At 57.1% G+C, this 20,059-nt stretch overlaps 7 protein-coding genes across 7 annotated transcripts; 3 read left to right on the top strand and 4 right to left on the bottom strand.

Annotated features, from left to right (window-relative positions):
• Nucleotides 1–39: 39 nt before the first annotated feature.
• Nucleotides 40–1,703, bottom strand: WHR41_01338 (uncharacterized protein; the record flags this gene model as incomplete). The annotated part of the gene is made up of 2 exons (XM_069369944.1): nt 40–919; nt 967–1,703. 2 exons carry the CDS (start codon nt 1,701–1,703, stop codon nt 40–42), a joined length of 1,617 nt encoding a protein of 538 aa, XP_069233006.1.
• A 744-nt stretch (nt 1,704–2,447) lies between these two features.
• WHR41_01337 (uncharacterized protein) lies at nt 2,448–4,244 on the top strand (the record flags this gene model as incomplete). The annotated part of the gene is made up of 1 exon (XM_069369943.1): nt 2,448–4,244. One exon carries the CDS (start codon nt 2,448–2,450, stop codon nt 4,242–4,244), a length of 1,797 nt encoding a protein of 598 aa, XP_069233011.1.
• Nucleotides 4,245–4,296: 52 nt separating this feature from the next.
• WHR41_01336 (uncharacterized protein) lies at nt 4,297–8,232 on the bottom strand (the record flags this gene model as incomplete). The annotated part of the gene is made up of 7 exons (XM_069369942.1): nt 4,297–4,500; nt 4,549–4,680; nt 4,741–5,405; nt 5,461–5,770; nt 6,192–7,567; nt 7,625–8,087; nt 8,149–8,232. 7 exons carry the CDS (start codon nt 8,230–8,232, stop codon nt 4,297–4,299), a joined length of 3,234 nt encoding a protein of 1,077 aa, XP_069233012.1.
• Nucleotides 8,233–8,478: 246 nt separating this feature from the next.
• On the top strand, nt 8,479–10,100 carry WHR41_01335 (mitochondrial 54S ribosomal protein mL67). The gene is made up of 2 exons (XM_069369941.1): nt 8,479–8,669; nt 8,724–10,100. The coding sequence occupies exons 1-2, from the start codon at nt 8,568–8,570 to the stop codon at nt 9,930–9,932; spliced, it is 1,311 nt and encodes a 436-aa protein (XP_069233013.1). The 5' UTR covers nt 8,479–8,567; the 3' UTR covers nt 9,933–10,100.
• Nucleotides 10,101–10,410: 310 nt separating this feature from the next.
• WHR41_01334 (uncharacterized protein) lies at nt 10,411–11,152 on the top strand. The gene is made up of 3 exons (XM_069369940.1): nt 10,411–10,614; nt 10,682–10,790; nt 10,904–11,152. Exons 1-3 carry the CDS (start codon nt 10,468–10,470, stop codon nt 10,975–10,977), a joined length of 330 nt encoding a protein of 109 aa, XP_069233014.1. The 5' UTR covers nt 10,411–10,467; the 3' UTR covers nt 10,978–11,152.
• A 93-nt stretch (nt 11,153–11,245) lies between these two features.
• Nucleotides 11,246–12,433, bottom strand: WHR41_01333 (uncharacterized protein; the record flags this gene model as incomplete). Its single annotated transcript, XM_069369939.1, has 1 exon — nt 11,246–12,433. One exon carries the CDS (start codon nt 12,431–12,433, stop codon nt 11,246–11,248), a length of 1,188 nt encoding a protein of 395 aa, XP_069233007.1.
• A 1,048-nt stretch (nt 12,434–13,481) lies between these two features.
• On the bottom strand, nt 13,482–18,190 carry WHR41_01332 (uncharacterized protein). Its single transcript, XM_069369938.1, has 3 exons — nt 17,293–18,190; nt 13,741–17,226; nt 13,482–13,682 (listed from the first exon to the last, which is right to left on the bottom strand). The coding sequence occupies exons 1-3, from the start codon at nt 17,381–17,383 to the stop codon at nt 13,603–13,605; spliced, it is 3,657 nt and encodes a 1,218-aa protein (XP_069233008.1). The 5' UTR covers nt 17,384–18,190; the 3' UTR covers nt 13,482–13,602.
• Between the last annotated feature and the right edge of the window lie 1,869 nt (nt 18,191–20,059).

Here is a 20,059-nt window from a genome sequence, read left to right as displayed (position 1 = left end):
GCGAATGGATATAGTACTACCGACAAACCACGTCGTCCTTCACTCAACACTCTTCCCGCCCGTAGCCTCGGCCGTGAACGGATCGACCTCCGTCTTCGCAAAGCGCCTCGCAGGCACACGCTTCTCGAACAGCATGTCCAGCTCCGCATACGTGCGTCCCTTGGGCTCAGGAAGACGGAAGTAAACCCAAATGCAGGACAGCAGACAGGTGCCCGCCCAGAAGAAAGCGGTGCGCGCGCCCCAATCCCAAGCCGTCGAAGACAGCTGGTAGTTGGTCATGACGTTGACGAAGATGTTGCTGGCGTTGTACGCGGCGCGAGCGAGCACGATGGTCTTGGCCTTCAGGCGCGTCGAAGACAGTTCCGAGACCAGCGAGTAGGTCACGGGCCCGACGGTGAAGTCGTACGTGAACGTGAAGACAATGAGCACGCCTCCGATGGCCCACAACGACGCATTAGTGCCGGCGAACGACAAGCTGCCGACGATGATGAGCAGCAGGAACTGAGCGCAGAGACCGCCGAAGTGGATCTTGCGGCGGCCGACTTTGGACATCAAGAACCAGGAGCCGGCGGTGCCGATGATGCCGAGGGCCGAGTTGGCCATGGAGAGCGAGAAGGAATTGCGGGTGTCCATACCGGCCTGGGTGAGGAAGTAGGAGAAGAAGCCCATGAGATTCTGGCCGCCGAGCGTCTGGACGGTCCAGATTCCGACAACGACTTCTGTGCGGCGCAGGTCGACGCCCCGGAAGCAATCCATGTATGTAGTGCCCTCTTTGGCCAGCTTTTCCATCTCGTTGGTGTGCTCGATCATGGCGATGGTTTCGTCTGGGTTGAAGTCTGTTTGCTTGGAGCTGGTCAGGCGGAGGAGGGAGGTGCGAGCGTCGGACCGGCGATTTTTGCGGACGAACCACCAGGGTGATCTGTCATGTTAGCTTTGGTCTCTGAAAGGATTCACGTGACGACTTACTCTGGCGCGAAAATGAGACCACTGATGATCAAGACAGGCCACAGCCACTGCACACCGAACGGGATGCGGTAGGCACGTGAGTCGGTGTAATCGACAGATCCACGGCTCACAGCCGCCGCGAAGAACTGTCCGATGACCCAGCACATGTTGATAAACGTCGTGAGATACGGCCGAAGGTTGACAGGCGCAACCTCAGAAGCGTACTGCGCGGCCACACTCTGGAAAGCACCCCAGGGGATACCGCAAAGCACCTCTCCTGCGACGAGCACTTGTACGTTCGGCGCAAAGAAGAGAACGAAGATCGTCGCGATCATCATGACGAGGAAGCCCAGCGTAGTCTTCTTCGCACCATAGCGATCCGTGAACCAACCCGCAATTATGAGACCAATGATCTCGCCGGCTCTAGCACCGTTCGACAGCCCAGACTGCCACGCAGCGGAGACTTGGTACTTCTCGTCGTCTGGGTTCCATTCGCCGTACTTCTTGCTGAAGACTTGCGAGGCGTAGAGGTTGCCGAGGAGAGCGAGGTCGTAGCCCTCCATGATGAGAGTGCTGCTGAGGAGGACTGACCAGCCGATTGCTTTCGGGTACGTCTTGATTGCCTGCCAGAGACTCATGTTGTGCTCTGCAGCGGCGGCCTGGCTGGCCTCAGCGGCCAGGACCTCAGATTGCATTGGCTCATGGTGCTCTGATACAGGGCCTTTGTCAATGCTGGCAGAGTTGTTGGTTGCAGCCATGGTGACTGGTAAAGAGGGATGTAAAGAGAATTGTCGACGGAGGTGGTGTTTTGCGAGACCTGAGGGATGAGTCGTTGCTTTATATGTTCACTGCGTTCGGTATCCGGTCATTCGATTTCATCTCAGATGGGTGCTATGAACCATAGCCCTGCGTCTTGGGCGTGACTTAAGCGAGGTATTTGTCGGCTCGTTCCAGATGCTTTGCCTCAGAAGGCGCCACGAACGAGCATTTTCCATTGCAAAAACTGGAGGGATGGCAATCCTCGGCATGGGTCTGGGGTTGCAGTGTGGAGATGTGGGGAACCATGTGCGCGTTCCAACAGGAGACTCCGCTAGCGTTGCACCAAGTCGCTGCCAAAAGTGGCATAGAGGCGGAGTCTCTCCGCTGATTGACGGTTGATCGGCGGCGATTCTCCGCCTTGTGTCCGTCCGAAGGATGGCGGCAAATGCGGAGGCTCTGTCGGCGACTCAGACGGTAGCTTCACGGTTCCGAAAAGCTCCTTCAACGGGCGGAAAAATGTGCCAAGTGATAGCAGGTGACAGTGACCCGGGATCTGCCCTCGTCGGGCAGACTCCGCCCGTTCGCGGTACGATATGGGAACGCTGAGTTCGTTTGGCCCACAAAACCGGCGAAGGTACAAGTATGTTACCTGTTGGCTCGCAACATTTTGAGCACCAGTTTTCCAGCGGTGCTTGTACTTGTTGTTCTCTCCATAGCAGTGACTGTTATCTACACCAAGCGTAATGGGCTCAATCACCTGGGACAAGAACAATGGCTGGGCTGGAGAGCCTTACTGGAAAGATGCCGTGTTCTATCAAGTCTACCCGGCCAGCTTCAAAGACTCAAACGGTGACGGCTGGGGTGATCTGCCTGGCCTCATCTCCAAGATCGACTATCTACACGAACTCGGCGTCGACGTGATCTGGGTCTCCCCTATCTTTGAAAGCCCACAGAAGGACATGGGATACGACGTATCGGATTACCAGAAAATCTACGAGCCATACGGATCAATACAAGATGTCGACAGGTTATTGCACGAGGCTCACCTTCGAGACATCAAAGTCATCCTCGACCTCGTCGTCAACCACACATCTCAGGAGCACGAATGGTTCAAAGAGTCCCGCTCCTCCAAAGAAAACCCCAAGCGGGATTGGTACATCTGGAAACCTGCTCGCTACGACGAGAATGGCACTCGCCACCCGCCCACGAATTGGAGAGGCTACTTCGCAGGTCCTACTTGGACGTGGGACGAGCAGACACAGGAGTACTACCTTCACCTCTATGCGCCAGACCAGCCTGATCTCAACTGGGAAAACGAGGAGTGCCGCAATGCCATCTACGACAACACGATGCGGTTCTGGCTCGATCGTGGCGTTGACGGGTTCCGCATAGACACAGTCAACAAATATTCGAAGAGGCAAGATTACGTCGATGCGCCAATCACAGATCCGAAATCGCCACACCAATCAGCCCCAGAGATGTGGTGTAATGGTCCGCGCATCCACGAATTCATTCACGAGATGAACCGGAAGGTGCTGGCGCCTTTCGGAGCCGTTTCTGTCGGCGAGCTGTCCAACACCCCACATCCTGATCAAGTCATCCCGTATGTATCCGCGGCCGCACAAGAGCTCGACATGGTCTTCGAATTCTCCGTCATCCGCTTAGGAACTGGCAACATCCTAGGGCCAAAGTACATCTACCAGCCCTTCCCGCTGTCAAAGCTGAAGAATCTCACCGAAAAGTGGCAAAGCTTCGTAACAGGCACCGACGCCTGGACAACGGTCTTCATCGAGAACCACGACAACGCCCGAGCCGTCAGCCGATTCGGAGACACTTCTTCCACAGAAATGTGGATCCGATCAGCAAAGACCATCGCCCTCTGGCAAGCAACACTGACAGGGACACTGTTCCTGTACCAAGGGCAAGAAATCGGCATGACGAACATGCCGCAGTCTTGGGGCATCGAAGAGTATAAGGACGTCGAGAGCAGTGGCTTCTACGCTGAAGCCGTGGCATCTGGTGATTCTGAACGGTTGCGTAAGACGCTTCATGGCCTCGGCCACCTCGCACGCGACCACTCTCGCATCCCATTCCAATGGGACGACTCGCCTCACGCCGGGTTCACGTCCGCAGAAGCAGAGCCGTGGATGCGGGTCCACGATGACTACCGCTCGATCAATGTCGCTCGACAGCGCGGAGACCCCACATCTATTCTCAGCTTTTACAAGCAGGTGCTGGCATTGCGCAAGCAGCACCGGGAACTGTTCGTTTTTGGAGCTTTCACGCTGCTGGACCCGGAAAACGAAGCTGTGTTTGCGTACACCAAGACCGATGCAAAGGGATCGCGCAGAAAAGCGGTTGTGGTACTCAACATGTCGAAGGAGGAAGAAGTGGGTCCAGACGTTGCTGCAGAGATGTCCGGTGAGGAACCGAGGCTTCTTGTAAGCACCTCGGGTGAAGGATCGATGAAGCTGAGAGGTGGCCGACCAGTACTGAGAGCGTGGGAGGGGAGGGTTTATGTTAATTACGACAAACATTAGGCTGGGACATGCATGGTTTAGGGCGTTCAATGATTTAGTTTCGATATCCGGCTCACATGTCGACTGTTCTTCGCACGTCTCGATCGAATCTGTATTTCTCAAACTTCCACCAGATAGCCCAACCTGATATAGTGACGATTGTAAGCGGAATAGTGACTGCCCAGTAGATCCAGAAGTCCGGAGACGCGCGATTGATGCCAGTAGCGGCATCTGAAGCAGGGAATTGCCACTTGAACATGTCCATACTTAGTAGTGTCTGCATTCATCAGCATAGCCAAAGAAAGCACTGGCCACCTGAGCCTACCGCTACGAAAGTACCAGGCAGATACGCGGCCGTGATGAGAGCGATAATCTTCATCGAAGTGCTGTCTCTGCCGGCGGAAGCTGCTAGCCGGGCACTGGTTTGACCGTCGTCTTGGGCAATAGAAGTGTATAGCTACATTGGCAATGTCAGTTAGAGGCCTTGGGGAACCTGGAGCAAAAATTGATCACCTACAATCTCGAGCTGCAACTTCATCTGAGCCTCAGCACTCTCTGCTTCCTCTAGACATCCTTCACTGAAATTGCTCACATACTCCAGCATCTCCTTGAACATCTTCGAAGCCGCCTCGTCTGATTTCTGCACCTCCTCATCTTGACCAAGAATTCCCAAAAGAAACTTCGCAACCTGCGTATCCCACAGAGGCGACCGCTTTGCATAGATGATCGACGTCGAAAGATCATTGATCTTCTCCGTGAGCCTCTTCGCATCCTGCCGCTGAAGTCTGCCGTCGACGAACAATTCCGGCTGCTTAGCCTCATCAGCCGCATAGGTCTGTGTCAGGAAAGCTTTCTGAGAAGTGCCCGCTCTCGTGACTCCGACGCAATCCTTGACGATAGCGATCTCAGAGCCGATCGTGCCGTTGATGTACGATTTGACTCGCGCCGCGTGGGCCACGAGAAAGATGCATGGGAGGAACAACGGGTGGCCCCATTGTGCGCGAGATTCCATTAGTTGGTCGATCAAGGTTCTGAGAGCATTCGAAGGCAGAGTTCCGAACTGCTCGAGGTCGAAAGCGTAGCTGAGATTCAGAGCGGTCGCCGATCGGGTGCCGAAGTCGTATGAGATGGCGAACAGACCCATGGAACAATTTTTCTTTTGCGGCGTTCGGAACACCAAGCCTGAAGTTGTTAGCCATGCGCTCTCGCCAGACTCCTGTTGTATCTTGGGTGATACCGAGTCGTGAGCCATTGCTCCCCGAGCGGCTCTTAGGTAGAGCATGCGAAGAGAAGACTCCGGCGGTCTGTTGAAAAGAACATAGACTGCAGCTTGGTAACTCTAAACCTTCTAGCACCCTCGCATTGTGCAGAGTAGTCGGAACGCCGCGCGCGAAACCAGAGGTCGATTGTGCGAAGAGTATCCTGAAGCCGCTGCGCCGCTGTGCTGCTTGAGACGGGGCATAAGTGCCCTTCTGCCACACCCAATCTTCCACGTCTCTCTCAGGCAGAGACGCAGTCTTACAGTCGTAGTTAACCGGATGACTCGCCTGTTGGCGGTTAGTATTCGGTCTTGTATGGAACAGCTTCGCTCGGCTAGCCGACCTCATTCGAAAATGATGCCTCAACATACGCATACACGCCGTGTGGTGAATACTGAGGCCTTTGCGGAAGACTCGCGCTCTCTAATATTTTGAGCATCGTCTGTAAGTATTTTGGATAGATGCCTCCGACAGAGCTGAAATAGCTCAAAGGTGCGCCTCAGGCCAGCCCTCGGGCAGCGCGGGGCCTGCTGCATGCTCGCCAAAGCAGGCTCACCACGTTGTACGAGAATGGGTGCTTTAATAATATCAACGGCCTGTATTTTCGGCAGCTGATTTTAACGCCAGTACAGCAGCCGCACGACTTCCAGGACTACATTGCTTTTCCCCTCTTGTCAAGCGCCCCGGCATTCCGCCTCAAACTATCCACCGCGCCTCTCCCCTTCCCATCGTCCTGCCTGACACCATGCCAGAGAATTCCACTCAGAGCAGAGGAAGTAGAGTCGCTACTAGCAGCTCTACTCTCGCTCCCGGCACCTCGCATAAGCCCTCTAATCCCGCCCGCCTTCCTAGCAGGAAGCTCGCCCTCGCCGGCCGTGGCAACGTAGAGCAGATATTTGAGATTGGGCAGCGTGTGCCTGATGTCCAGAACGCGAACACCGAAGCCCGTGTCGAGCATGAGCTGGATGTCTTTGTTCAGGAGGAAGAGTGCGTATTCGAAGCGGAAGCGAGGCACGCCGCGGGAGAATAAGGGATATGTGCGGAGGGTCTTTTCGCCATCCGCTGTTGTGGCCTTTCGTGCTTCACTTGGTAGAAGGCTTATTGGGTCGTAGACTGTACTGGTGCTTGAGCGGGGATTCACTGGGTACGGAAGTGGAGTTCCGAGGTAGAAGCTCAACAATTGTAGGATATGTGCGACGTGACCAAGGGCCGCAGCGATGGTTTCGGGCGGAGAGCCGTCAATCTCCTCTGAGTTTGGGAGAGGAAGATCCCGTATCGTGAAAGCGAGAGCTTTGTTTTTGATCGGCTGAATGGGGTACACTTTCTGCAAATCTTCACAAATACGGCGGCGTTGGCTTTGAACGTCTTTCTTGCTCTGCTCGAGAGTATGTCGGCGGCCCGGGATCTCTGTTCGACTTTCTCGCATGTCGTCGCCTTGCAGTTTATTGTTTTTGGTGTCGGCGGCCATGAGATCTCGGCGCCCGGCGAGAACTTTGCGCTTTTCTTCCTGCTGCATACGAGCTTTTTCGAGCTGCTTTGACACGGTTTTTTTAGCATATTCGATCGTTTTCAGCCTGTCTTGAGCTTCGGCCACACGATCGCGCTCTGTCATAGCAGTCCTGTTCTCTTGAAGTATCGCCTCGAGCTCTGCCGCAAGCTGCTTCCTAGTCGCAAGTGCGTCCTGAATGCTGTCGTCTAGCTTTGATAACCTAAGAAGAGCATCGAATGAGCTGGTATGAAGTCTACGCGTGCTGTTCGCCCGAGCAAGTGGAGCCATAGGTGGAGGCACATATTCGGCCAAAGAGTTGAACGTCGTATAGACACCGTCCGGCAAGGAGAAGACGATGGCGTTGTGAGGTAGTGGGCGATCAAGATCCTCTAGATGTTTACACAAATACTGCAGCTCTCTTAGCTTGAGGGAGGTCTCAAGAAGTTGCCGCCAGTTATCCCATTTGGTGCTTTTGACCCAAACTCGCATATTGAGTTCGTCCAGGCGTGTTGTTCCTGGCGCGGCTAAGTCGAGGTCGATCGAACGGAAAGTCGGGTTCATCGTGTGCTCAACGACTTCGGACACGTAAATAGGATCTTGTAATCCAGTCAGCAATGAGTTCGCACATTTGTGAGAAGTGCAAACCTCCTCACCTTGAACGCCCTCAGCATGCAAGCTAAAGAACGCGTCCGCCATCCGATCAGCCGTCAACCCCTCAAGCCTTTCTTGACGCGACTGAGGGCTCGCATTCGCCCATTCCAACGTGCTACGCCTCCGCAACTTCGCAAATGACGGGCGAGGAGGTGTTCTCGGAGTTCCATTGCCGACATTGTGAGCGTGAGAGCTGTCTCTGTTCCTCTTAGGCGAACCAGTGTCCCGCTTCGCGCTTTCAACATCTGAGTACGAACCGTCTTCTGGCACGCGCCTCAAATCTGAAGAACTTCTGGAATGTCCTAGCGTCTTCTTTTCGCGTAGTGCGACTAGCTTTGCGGGCGACACGAGGGTGTTTGGTACAGCATCGTCGTCAATGGTTTGTCCTCGCCGGCGCGAGGAGGGCGAAGTGTGCAGGGACAAGTTACGCAGCGAGATTGAGATGACATTACGAAGCCGACAGTTCTGTCATGGGGTTCAGCGTGGGTTCAAGTATGCAGGGCTCCTACAGCAGGAGAATAAATACATAAGGGAGCAGCCATGGCCTATCGCGACGACCGGCGACCGCGTCGGCTGACTGAGCTCGCTGGGTGGAGTCCTTGGAGGCCATTCATCCCGTCAACAGAGGTGAGAGAGGGTAGGCGAAAGGCAGCATTCAGCTACGTGGACAGAACATTATTTAGGTAGGTGATCTCATCAAATGGCTGAAGCTCACCATCGCAACTCCAATCAATCGCAGCTGACGCCGACGCCTCGGCTTTGGTCCCGCTTGATCGAATGCGGAGCCGCTCGGGGGTGCCGCGAGGCAGAAAGTGCTGGCTGTCGTCCGCCGTACTCAAGCCCCAAGAATCTCTCGCAGGCCAGGCACTGCGAACATTGGACTGCGAATAGCCGGGCGCGCGCATCCTGCCACTAACATCTGCCACCGCGTTGGCCATTACCAGCATGTCGAAGGCCGTAGAGAAGCCCGTCGTGAACTCCGCGATCTACGCCTTCTACCAAGTCAAGACGAAGCAGGTCGTCTACTCGTTCAAGCCCGTCCTCGACGTGAGCCTCTCCATCCCGCGCCGAAGGCCGTCACACCATGCTAATAGCGCCTAGAATGCCACAGTAAGGAAACAACTACCCGACGTCGGCGCGAACAACAGCTTCGTCAGCCTGCGGAAAGATCTCTGGCGCCCTTTCTGGACTGTGCGTTTCCCCGTGGACCAGCGCTCAAAAGCTCAGAACTTCAACCTGTTCAGGAAATTGAGGGAATGGCGAAAACTGCACGAGACGACATGGGAGCGCCCCCCGCTGCTCGACCTGAACCACACGCCTGCGGAAATCGAGAAGCTTCAGAAGGAACTCGACAACAGGGGCGGCAGCAAGTCGGAGAACGTGTACGATGTCATCAAGCACAAGAAGAAGAAGATGAGGGTACACGCAGTGCTCGACCAGCGCGCCAACAGCGTGGCTGACCTTGCGGCGGTGTTAATAGCGCAGGACGAAAATGGCGTGGAAACCCAGAAATGGAAAGACGAAAATGCGGCGTTTCGACGAAAGGAGGACGTTCGTAGGATGCTGGAGATGGCAAAGGAGGCGGAAGAAGGCGTTCTCGAAACTATCGAGGCAAGGATTCAAGAGCTTTCGACGCAGCTGGAGGCCAACAAAGCGGGCACCGAGAAGGAAACGTCAAACAACCAACTAAGGACGGAGCTGAAAGGTCTGCATGGCAAAAAGCGCAAGACGCTGTTCTCTGTTGAAGCCGTGGCCAAGGCGACGGAGATCGTGAACAATGAGCCGGGCGCTCAAAGTCTTGCACCAGAGCAACGCGACGCGCGCATCGCCGAGCAGCTCCCTCCCTTCCCGAGGAAACAGTACAAGGGCATGCAGAGCACCCTGGAAGACTCTGAGTCTGGTGTTGCTAACGCTGAGGTAAAGTTGAGCGAGCTCCCTAAGCGTGGCTATTTGCGCTCTCAGATCATGCGCGAATTGGCGCCTGTCTTCAGCTCAAAGGACGTCGTGATCAAGTGGGCCAACCAGCTCGACGCCGAGTACGCCGAGGCCTGGCCCGAGGCGGTCACCCACGAACCCATGGGTCTTACACGTCATCGAGCGCCACATGCCAATGACGAAGCCGTCATGGGGGTGGCCGAGCTTAGGGAGAAGAAGAAGTCTGCCCGTGACGAGCGCAACGAGGCTCAAGCAGCTCTGAAGACTCAAGAGGACGCCGTCAGGGAGAGAATGCTGCAAAGAGTCAAACAGATAGTAGTAGAGAAAGGCCGTGAAGAGCGCAAGGGACAGAAAGAGGAGGCGCTGGTCAACTAGATCGGACTATTATTAAAAGTCTGTAGTCTTGTTTGACGCGTGCCGCGTGGGATGCGACGGCCATCATATCTTGTAGCATAGAGCACTGTAAAATTTATTGATCAAGTCATTGAGTGGCGTGAATTCCACCTGGACGCCTTTGAGTCCTGCCGTCCTTTTCCGGCTTGAATATGATTGAGGCTTTGATCGATCTTCTCGTTGCCACAAAGTTTAACATTCCCATATGACTGACTGACACGCTCTGACGAGCGTAGAAATACAATCGTGCCTTCAAATTTTTGTAGGATTCAATATCTCACACCAATCAAAAAAGGACCAAACAGAGTCAAACCCAATGTTTGCTTGTAGAAGCCTGGCTCGACACCGTCCCACCAGATACACGATGATGGCAAAGCGTAAGTGCTGCGCTCACGTGCTCTCGCGAACTTCCACTCCCGCCGCAGCGCGTCTCACCAAACGCGAAGCGCGAACCGCCACTTTAGCAGACCACCACTGCCTACTCAACTGACGGAAAGAAAGAAAGAAATAAAGCACAATGTCCGAATCAACTCCCCGCATCACAGCACCCTACCTGGAGCAGTTCTCCCACCAGACTGTCCGCATCCTGGGCAAAGTGCGGCAGCTGCGCGGCGAGCAGGCCACCATCGACGCTGGTGGGCAGATCAGTGTCTTCTTGAACCGCGTATGACGACTCTTCCACATCGAAGGGACATGTTGAGAGAGCAAGATGTGCTGACAGACACCGTCAGGACTCACACCTTCAGCTCAACCACGCGGTGGAGATCATCGGCAAAGTGCAGAACGACTTGAGCGTGCGGGTGATGGCGAGCACAGATTTCGGGCCTGAGGGCGGGATTGGTGAGTGTTTATCGTGTCCCCTGTCGTTCGCCCCATGGAACGGAAGGTTCATGCCAAAGGATTCTTGATAGAGGGTTTTAAGTGACTTTAAGCTAACACACGTGGCGCGATAGACTTCAACGCAGTAGACGCCGTGGTCGATGTCACGCACCGCTACCCCGAGATGTTCTACCACAAGGAGCAATGAGCAGTATTAGACCGGATTGCTACGGTCACTGGGACGAGATGAGATCTGAACCCCGTTGCTCGAGTCCCGCGGCGAAGCTTTAACGATACGAAATGCTATGTTGTACATGAATCCCTGACCCGGTCCAATGCAGTCTATACCGTATATCCTACATTTTGTCCATTCTGACCCTAGACGCCGAACGCACTCGCTAAATGATGTCCCAATGCTCCATGCAGTCAGTTCTTGTGCCTTGCCAGGCTTCTGCTCGATACCATTCAAACCACTATCACGCCGCAACAGCAGCCTCCCTCCCCAACCCCCCAATCCCACCAACCTCAGTCTCCCGCTCAATCGCCGCCTTCGTACTCTTCTTCTCCGCCATCCCATCGCCCGTCGTCTGCCCCTGGGCAACCGCAAACCCCCTACTCCTCGTCGTATTCGGCGCATGATTATAAAACTCGTCCACGATCGGATGGATCAGCACGTTCTGATTGTGGATCGTCAGGACACTGTTCGTCGGCACCGTGACCCAATTGTCCCTCTCGAACGTCAACGGCTCGCTCGCGACAAGCACGATATCGCTGCCCCTATCCCTCCGCTCCATCTTGTACTCCCCGCTGCCCGGCGCCGGCTTCGCCCCCTCCGCCCCCTCGCCCCCAGAAGAAGGCTGCTGCGTCCAGCTCGTGCCGGAACTGAAAAACAAACTCGCCGCCTCGTCCGTCCGGCTGCTCACATACCGCGTGCAGACAACGCTCTTGCCGTCCGTCACCGCGAAATTCAGCAGACTCCTCACGTCGCCCCTCCGCCTCACCTCCTCCGGAATCCCAGCAATAAACCCATTGATCCTCTCGATCGTCCTCAGCAGCGCCCGGCGCAGCACCGAGTGCCCGAACCCCTCCCGCTGCCTCCTCTCGCAATCCGGATCCACGCCCATCTCCTCGAGGCTGTCCAAGAACAGCGCGAACGCCCACTCGCTGTCCGTGCTGCCGCCCACAGCTTCGAACCACCGGTCCGCGACGGCGGAGACCAGCGCGCGCTTGACGCCCAGCGTCCACCCGCCGACGCCGCCGTTGTGCATCCACATGAGGGCGCCGCGCGCGAACGGGTGGCAGTTGGCGTCGGCGAGGGCGCCCTCGGTGCTCGCGCGGACGTGGGCGAAGACGAGCGGCGAGACGGTTTTGGACGCCAGGCGGGACAGGTTGCGGCAGTTCCAGGCGGGGATGGTCGAGGTGAAGATGCAGGGTTCGGGGCCGAGGTCGATTTCGCCGGGGGGGTCGGTGTCGGAGGAGGGGGAGGGCGGGGAGCGCGAGGAGGTGTAGTAGCCGACGCCGAAGCCGTCGCCGTTGTGCGGGCGGCGGTGGTCGAGGCGGAGGCGGGAGTCGTAGCTTTGGGTTAGGATGCTGTGGGTGGGCGAGGTGATGAGGTGGGAGAGGAGGATGGGCGACTGGCCGGCGTAGATGAGGAAGCGGCACATGGCCGGTCGGTCGGTCGGTCGGTCGGTCGGGCGGTAGGGTGGAGGCGTGCGTGCCGGGAGTCGAGGTGGGGGGGTTGCACCACCTTATCGGGTCGGGAGGGGTTTGGTTGTTTGGTCTGGTGGTGGAGACGGTCGGGTCGCGGCCATCGAGGTGCGGTGCCTTGCAGGTTGAAAGGAGGAGAAGATGACGCTAGCGTGAAAGTCTGGGGGAGGTGAAGTGAGGAGACGTGAGGGGTGATACCGAAGGGACGGCGTTATCGCGGCGACACACACCCAAGGGCGTAACCCACGCCTCAAGTACCGATGCAGGGGGCGATGGTGCAAAAGCAAACACCTGATGGCGCAATCTCTGAACCACGGTGATCCTTTGGAACCCCGGCCGCCACGTGGTGGTGCCGAGACCGTTTTTAAGGCTGCATAAGGCGTATGTATCAGTCGCGTGTCATGTCAAACCCTATCTGCCATCTCGTTGTGGCTGATGATGAGTGATCTACATTGGTAATAAACGAGAGAGCGGATTATTCAGGATCGTCATTCATTCGTTCACGCTATTTACATCGGGTTTTCGAGTGCCAACTTTTTCCGTTGTAGAAAGAAAAAGCCTCCGCCAGTTTTGAGACATCTTAGCCAGCGCAGCATGAAACAGCTCGCACGCTTTGACGACTCGATGTAGATCGAGTGGAAAAGCATGGAATCATCATGGCTGCGACCGCCATAGTCAAGGCACGCTTTTCTTTTAGATTTTTCTCACAATCCCTCCAATCCAAAAAAATTTCCCGGCGTCGTCAAGATCATTAGGAGCAGCTGGAAAGAGATTGACCAACCCGAACACGAAAACAAAAAGAAAGTAAGAAGGAAAAATTCATCTACACCAATCATCCCAGTTCGTGGCGACTTTTCTCCATCCTGTCGAAGAAAGCCAGTGAGAGTGATTTTGCCGGGTAGTAACCAAAGCAAGGTTTTTGAACGCCGCTTTTACAATCCGAACGAAGTGGTAATGAAAGAACTTTTGAGCGTTCGAAAAGCGTTGCTTAGGTCCGGAGAGAGGGAATGAAAAAAAAAGATTCGAGGTCGAGGCGAAGTCGGACAGGTAGTGCGTTGATCGCGTATCAGCGTGCGGTGTAGAGATTCCAGTAGGCTTGACAGGGGTATCATGTTGAATCATATCTTCAAGGTGAGGTAGAAGCGTCGGCGCGGCGGTCCATGTGTGCTGCTTGGGTCTCGAGCGCTTTGGCCATTACGTGGGTAACTGCAAATGCAATCGTTAGCGATCATCGCATGAGAGCGTCGAACGTCTCAGAACTTACCAGGCCAAACGATCGCCTTCTCCAGCATCATGGCCGTGATGCGCAGCGTCTTGCTACCGTACCCACAAGCGCTCAGGTTGACATTGTTATGCATGGCGTGCATCGGCGCCGAGGGATTCAACTGCTGCAAGTCCATGGCAAGCAGATTCTCCGCTTGGTAGCGCTTCAGCTCCAGACTCTCGCAGATGCTTTCGATCTTCCGCAGGAGCTCGACGTCTTCGCCTTCCAAGAGCATGATGGCGGGAACACCAGAGAGATCGATCTGGTCGCGTCCCAGGACGCCCAAGTAGCGGCCGACGCGCTCCTGAACCGTGCAAGCCCACTCGGCGAGGACCTGGCAGCAGTCGAAGAAGCACATCGCCGACTGAATCGGCAACTCGTGCGCAGTGGCGTCCGCGTACGTCAAGTTGAAGCTGCAGGCGATGGTCAACGAGTCCGCGGCGTAGAAAGCGGCCTTCCGGAGATGGCGCTCCCTCTTCGAAGTATTCTGCGCTGAAGGGTGCGACATGCGCTTGTGAGCGTGTGGTCCTTGCCGGCTACCAGATGATTTCTCTTCGGAATCCGCTTGAGAGCCTTCGGCGTGCTGCACAATTTCTGATCCGCGTGCGAGCTCATCTGCCATGGCATCGTAGTCGCGCTGCCAGAACGCCTCTTTTGACCGGCTGAGGTTGACAAATAGGCGGACGAATGCAAGGTCGAGCAAAGGTATGCTGTCGGCTGACAGAGGACCGAGGCCGAAAGGATTCGGGCGCTCGAGCTTGTGGTGATCGTTGGCCTTCCATGCGGCCTGCCACGCGTTCAGAGCTGGCTCGATGTGTGAAAACATCGATTCGGTCTCTTGCGCTGTCCATTGTCTTCCTTGGTGCCTGCTGCGAGTTTCCCAGATGTAGTTGTGGAGAGCGTTAATTAAGACGAGACATCCGTAGGTGCTCGGTCGGAGGTCATTCTCGCCAAAAGCGTCGCCTGCCTGCAATGCGCCAAGCGGGTTGTTGCTGTTGTACGTATTGGATCCGAAGTTGCCGTTATTACGCTGGTTTGCTGTGAGCAGTGTGCTCAACGCGCCTGCAAACGAAATCGAACTGCTTTCTACCGCGGCGAGACCACCCAGATTCTGCCATGCCTGCGCGCTCTCTGCCGACCAAAGTTGCTCGTCACAAGGGAGGTCCAATGCGATTTCAGAATTCATGATCGTTGGCGTCTGGTTGTATGCTGTTGTAAGCAAGCTGGAGATGATGAAGATGGCGAAAAGCGTCCGCTTGCGCTCTTCTGATGCCTTCCAGTTCAGCCATTGAGTCTGCAGATCCGCGCTGTGATGACCGTAGTTCCCCGATTGATTGTGCTCAGAAGCATGGCCTTCCGTCATGTGCACGTCTCCCGGCGTGCTCTGCTCGCCGTCTTGATGTCCGTCAGAAGTGGAGGGAGACGACATTTGCGAAGGCTGGCACAGATCCGCGGCCCTCGCCAACGCAACAAGCGCGGCAGAATGGCTGCTTGCGATATCAGCCGCCACTTTGTCGCCGCACTGGTGGCCGTAAACGACGTTCAGAAGCATGGCTTGAACGAGCCAGAGCGGAGTATGCTGAGAGTTCGCGTCTCCAGACAAGCCTCCATTCTGAGCGTTGCTCATGTCCGCCTTTCTCCTCTCCTCAAGATAAAGGTTGATCATCTTCTTCGCGGATTCGAACAGCTCTTTGGACGCTACGTGGTCGTATTCATAGAGTGCGCCTACGGCAGCCATCGCCAGAATAAGACATCCGCCACCACCCATTATGCTAGACTGCGCCTGACTGCTTTGACCGCGGATGCTGCTGGCAAAGTCCAAAGTGTCGAAAGTCAGGGTGGGGATGTGGAGACATGGCATATGTGGGTGTGCGAATTGGATGAAGGCATCCACGTATTTCCGGATAGCAGCCGTGCTCGGTAGACTCGGCGCTTGCATTGAGCTACGAGTTACGGAAGGCGATAGCGGAGAGCTCACTGTTGGCTGGGAGTATTTCCTGTGCTGGCCGCCGAAGACGGTTGGCAGAGACAAGCTGGCAAGTAAAGCTTGACGGGTGGAATCTGTGATGGAGTCCGTGGAAACGGAGGTAACTGAGCTTTGCCGGGCGCTACCGTTCATGGAAGGCGATGACATGCTCGGGCTGTTGGACCCCAGGGTAGAAATTGACTGCGGGAAGAAATGCTGGGGGGTATTAAAAGTAGCTTCTTGTTGAAAGGGCGGCGTCTGGTGCTGTTGTGGTTGCTGTGCTTGTTGCTGTGCTTGCTGGGGCATGTTCTGTTGCATCATAATATCGTTAAAGTACTGATCTGACATAGGCGTTGAGTCCAGCATGTTACCAGGTGACATTGTACCCATTGATGCATCCAAGTTGGGTAGCCCAGATCCAAGCGCGTCCATCTGGAATGGCCCGACGGTCATTGCATGTTGGCTTGTTGGGTCAGGTTGCGACCAAGGAGAGTTGTTCTGCATCGACAGAGCCATGTTGCTGTTTCCCATGCTGTCGGTAAAGTCTCCCGGGCTGTCACCGCTGCTGATCCTGGAAGGCGAAGAATCCTCGATAGCATCCTCGTTGTCGACGCCCGTGGTCATGTTCTGCATGCTCCAGTTACGCATCCAGCCGAAATCGTCGTTCTCATCAATGACCGGTTGTGTGTTGGTGAACGACGACATTGAGGTCATCATTGAGTTTCCATTCGCATTAGCATTGCTGCCGCCGAAGTGCAGTTGCGCAGGGTTGATTGTGGTTCCGGGGCTGAACAGCTGGTCCAAATCAAATCCGCCAAAGCCAGCCACAGCTGGTGCTGTGTGCAGAGAATTGCCCACGTCCATATTGTTGACAGCCTGGGTGTCAATTTTAGGAAGGCCAGCAATGTTTCCATGGTGGCCCATGGCCGTCGACATCCCACGATAGTCGAAGTTCATCTGATGCGGCATGCCCGCTGATATGCTAGCGCTGTGGTGATGTCCATGACCGTGTCCATAGGCGGGCGTTCCCAATCCGAGTGCATTCATTCGGTTGAATGAGTTGTTCGTGTTGGAGATGTCCACAAGGCCAAGGCTAGCCAGATCAATGTGGCCGAGGGTATTGGCGCGTGGACGAACACCGTTTGCTGCCATTCCGGGCGCGCCATTGCCGGTGTTGATGACGGAGTTCTTTCGGACTCTGTTGTTACCACCGGTTACTGATGCACCACTTACACTTTCTCGCCTGCCGGCACGCGGCCGTGAGGATGCTGGGTTAGTCATGTGTAGCTTCTGTTGGTGGCGCAGGAGCAGATCTCGACGCGCAAAGCATCTTGTGCATTCAGGGCATTCGAACGGTTTCTCTTTCGTATGCGATCGTTCGTGACGCTTGAGGTGTTCTAGCCGAGCGAAGGATCGCCCGCAAGTGGTACAAACATGTGGACGAGGTTTGTCCGTCTTGGGTGGCGGGAATTGTGCGGTGCCACTCTGTGACTTTGTCTTGTCCTCGCTCGTGGCATTGTCTGACGGACGTGTTAGACGGCATTCGAACGATGAAATGCCATGTTCCCAACAATCTCATTGCTTACCTTTGACCGCAGCTTTGGCCTCGCCGTTGGTCTCATCGTGAATCGGCGATTCATGTTCGGCCTCTGCCTTGACAGTGTTCTCAGGTTTCATCGTCTGTTTATGTATCCGAACGGACTAGCGCCCGCAATATCTCTCGGCAAGTCGTATACTGGTTGCGAAAAGGAACTGTTGATTGTCGTGTAGCACCGGATCTGTTTATAGACACGTGATGCGAAGAGCAAGTACAATGAACGCCTTCAAAACGCCGCCGGCAACCGTAGAGTTCGTGCGTGACTGTCGCAAGGCCGTGGGACAGACAGTCGGGGCGTCGAGGAGCTGTGGTGCCTCCAATGCCTGTGTCGTCGGACGGGGTTTGGACCTTGCTCTTACAAGCCGAGCGCAGCGCGGGAAACGGGTCGAGTCGGTGTGGCAGCAGGCGTGCGCCGGATCGCGGGGTAGGCGTGCGCTGTTGGTGTGGACAGATGCAGGGCAGTCGATGTGTGTGCGGACGCCCGTGAGGCCAGCGCAGGTCCAACACAGCAGTATGCGCAGAGGGCGGTGGTACGGGAAATTATTGTCGACGTCTCGTGGGACAAGGGAGAGCCGCGCAGGTCGGGCGAAGGCAGGGCCGGCAGGGCCCAAGGTCGTCAGCTGGTGTCCCCGGAGAGCTTAAAGTAATAGGGTTTGGGCCAGCGCCAAATAACGTTCGAGCGCGGATCACGTCGAAGCCGGTGGATTCGCCCAGGGCCAGTTGAGTTTGGCGTGCAGCCACGGTCGGGCTCGGTTGTCGCACACAGGCAGCGCACACGGACGAGGCGATTGACGGCCGCCGCGTGCTGGCTGCCGGGCTATACGAGCAGTCGCTCTGCGGGCACGAGCTGGGAAGCGGCACTCGCGCCTCTCGTTTCAGAGCTCCAAGGCGGCCAGGGCAGAATCTGGGGAGCTGGCTCTGGGGTCTGGAGAGAGAGGGTGGCGCCGGCGGGCAGCGGGCAGAGGAGGGTCGGGGCTCTGGAGGCCGGCCGTAATATCGATGCTGGCCGGGCGGGCTGGTTTCAGGTAGACGGCGAGGCTATCCACGACGCGGAGGGCGAGGCGGTGGGAGGAGGGAGGGAGGGAGGGAGGGAGGGAGAGTAAGTGTCGCTGGCCGCGTGGGAGTGGTGAGGTAAGGTAAGGTAAGGTATTCGAGGTCGCGGTGCCGGTGCTGGGAGCGCTGGCAGGACGCCAGAGCGCAGCGGCAGAGACGAGGCCGGGGCGACATGACGCCTGCCTCGGGCACAGGGTGCGTGGTTGCATGGACGGGCAGACGCCGTCGCCATTGACCTCCAGGCTCTCCGGCGCCGTGAGCAGCGGCGGTCGACGGGCCCAGCGTGCCAGTGCGGCGCCGCCGCAGTCCAGCGACTAGCGGAGCGCATGCGCGCATAACTCCAGGCAGGGTGCAGCCTACTGTGCAGGCCGTGCAGCAGTGCAGCAGCGCAGGCCGGCAGAGCCTTCCAAACACCGCGCACCAGCCCGGGGGCGCCAGGACCCTTGGCTCTGACTTCGCCGCTAGCCCGCACAGCGTCTAGCGCGCCCACAGCAGCCCTCGAGCGGCGCTCTCCAGCGCGGCAGGCTGGCAGCTCCCCTGCGCTGCTGGCCACGCTGCGGGCGTGCAGCTTGCCTTGCGCGCCCGCAAGCATCCCAGACGCCACGCCGTCGACCATCGCCGCCCTTCTGCCTCTCGCCCGCCGCCTGCCCGCCTGTGCCCAATAGTGCAGCCGCACCGCGACGGCAATATGCCCGCGTGCAAATGATATCTGATCCCCGCCCGCTCCACCGCAGCAGCGCCCGGCCCTGGCCCTTTGCGCGCCCTGCCGCTGCTGCCTGAGGGCGGGTGGCCTGGCACTACTCCCTGGCGGGATGGCACTGCTACTGCTGATGGCCGCGCCTGGCCTGGCGCACATAAGCCGATCGACCTGCTTGGGGATCGCTCCGTGAGTGGCAGGGTGAGGTGTGTCCCGTATCATCATTGTATGCTTGCTGCCGCGACCCTCTGCCGGCTGGCTGCTGCTTGCTTGCCTGCTTGCTTGCTGGCCTGCCTGCCAGCCCGCCAGCCTGCTCTCCCGCCTGCGTCTGCGCCCTGCCTGTGTGATGAAGAGCGATGATGCTCGGGCTGACTCTAGCGCGACGTGTGCCAGTGGGCCAATGTTGCACCGAGCCCACCGCAACCGCGACCGCCAACCGTCGACCGCTCTGGAGTAGCGTGGTGCGTGGGCAGGGCGCAGCCTGGCGACCCAGACGGAATGCCGTCCGGCGGCCGCAGCCGGCAGCGTCGCCCAGCGCACATCTTCGCTCATCGCTGAAGATCGATCCTCGCTTGTTTGCAGACGGCCGGCGACAGCAGCACGGCGCATCTCCGCGCGCAGACACGAGCGCGAGCGCTGCTTCAATTCGCGTTCGTACTCAGCTCGCATACGACAGCCCGCTTGCCCGCCTACATGCCTGCGCTGCTGGCGTACAGGCACCGCGGAAGCATGCAGTAGTGAACCTGCACAAGCTCGAAGGCTCAAGGGACCGGCCGCCGCGGCCAAGCAGGCCCTGGGCATCGAGTCCATGGGCGTTGTCGAGCTCATCTCAAAAGTATCTTGAGCCGGCAAGCCATGCAGGCCGTTGCAGTTTGTGGCCACGCGCCCCTCGGCTTCCCGTCCCAGGCCAGCGCGTCGGTCGTCGTCATGCCCTAGAGAGCTACTGTAGGCCGTACCGCCAGCGCCGTGCCTTCGATGGCGTCGAGCGACAAGCTCAGCCGGCCGC

Source organism: Cladosporium halotolerans (assembly GCF_011745625.1).
Source record: "Cladosporium halotolerans strain TM138-S3 chromosome Unknown Sca3, whole genome shotgun sequence".
Classification (NCBI taxonomy): domain Eukaryota; kingdom Fungi; phylum Ascomycota; class Dothideomycetes; order Cladosporiales; family Cladosporiaceae; genus Cladosporium; species Cladosporium halotolerans.
This window is presented reverse-complemented; position numbering and strand designations above follow the sequence as displayed.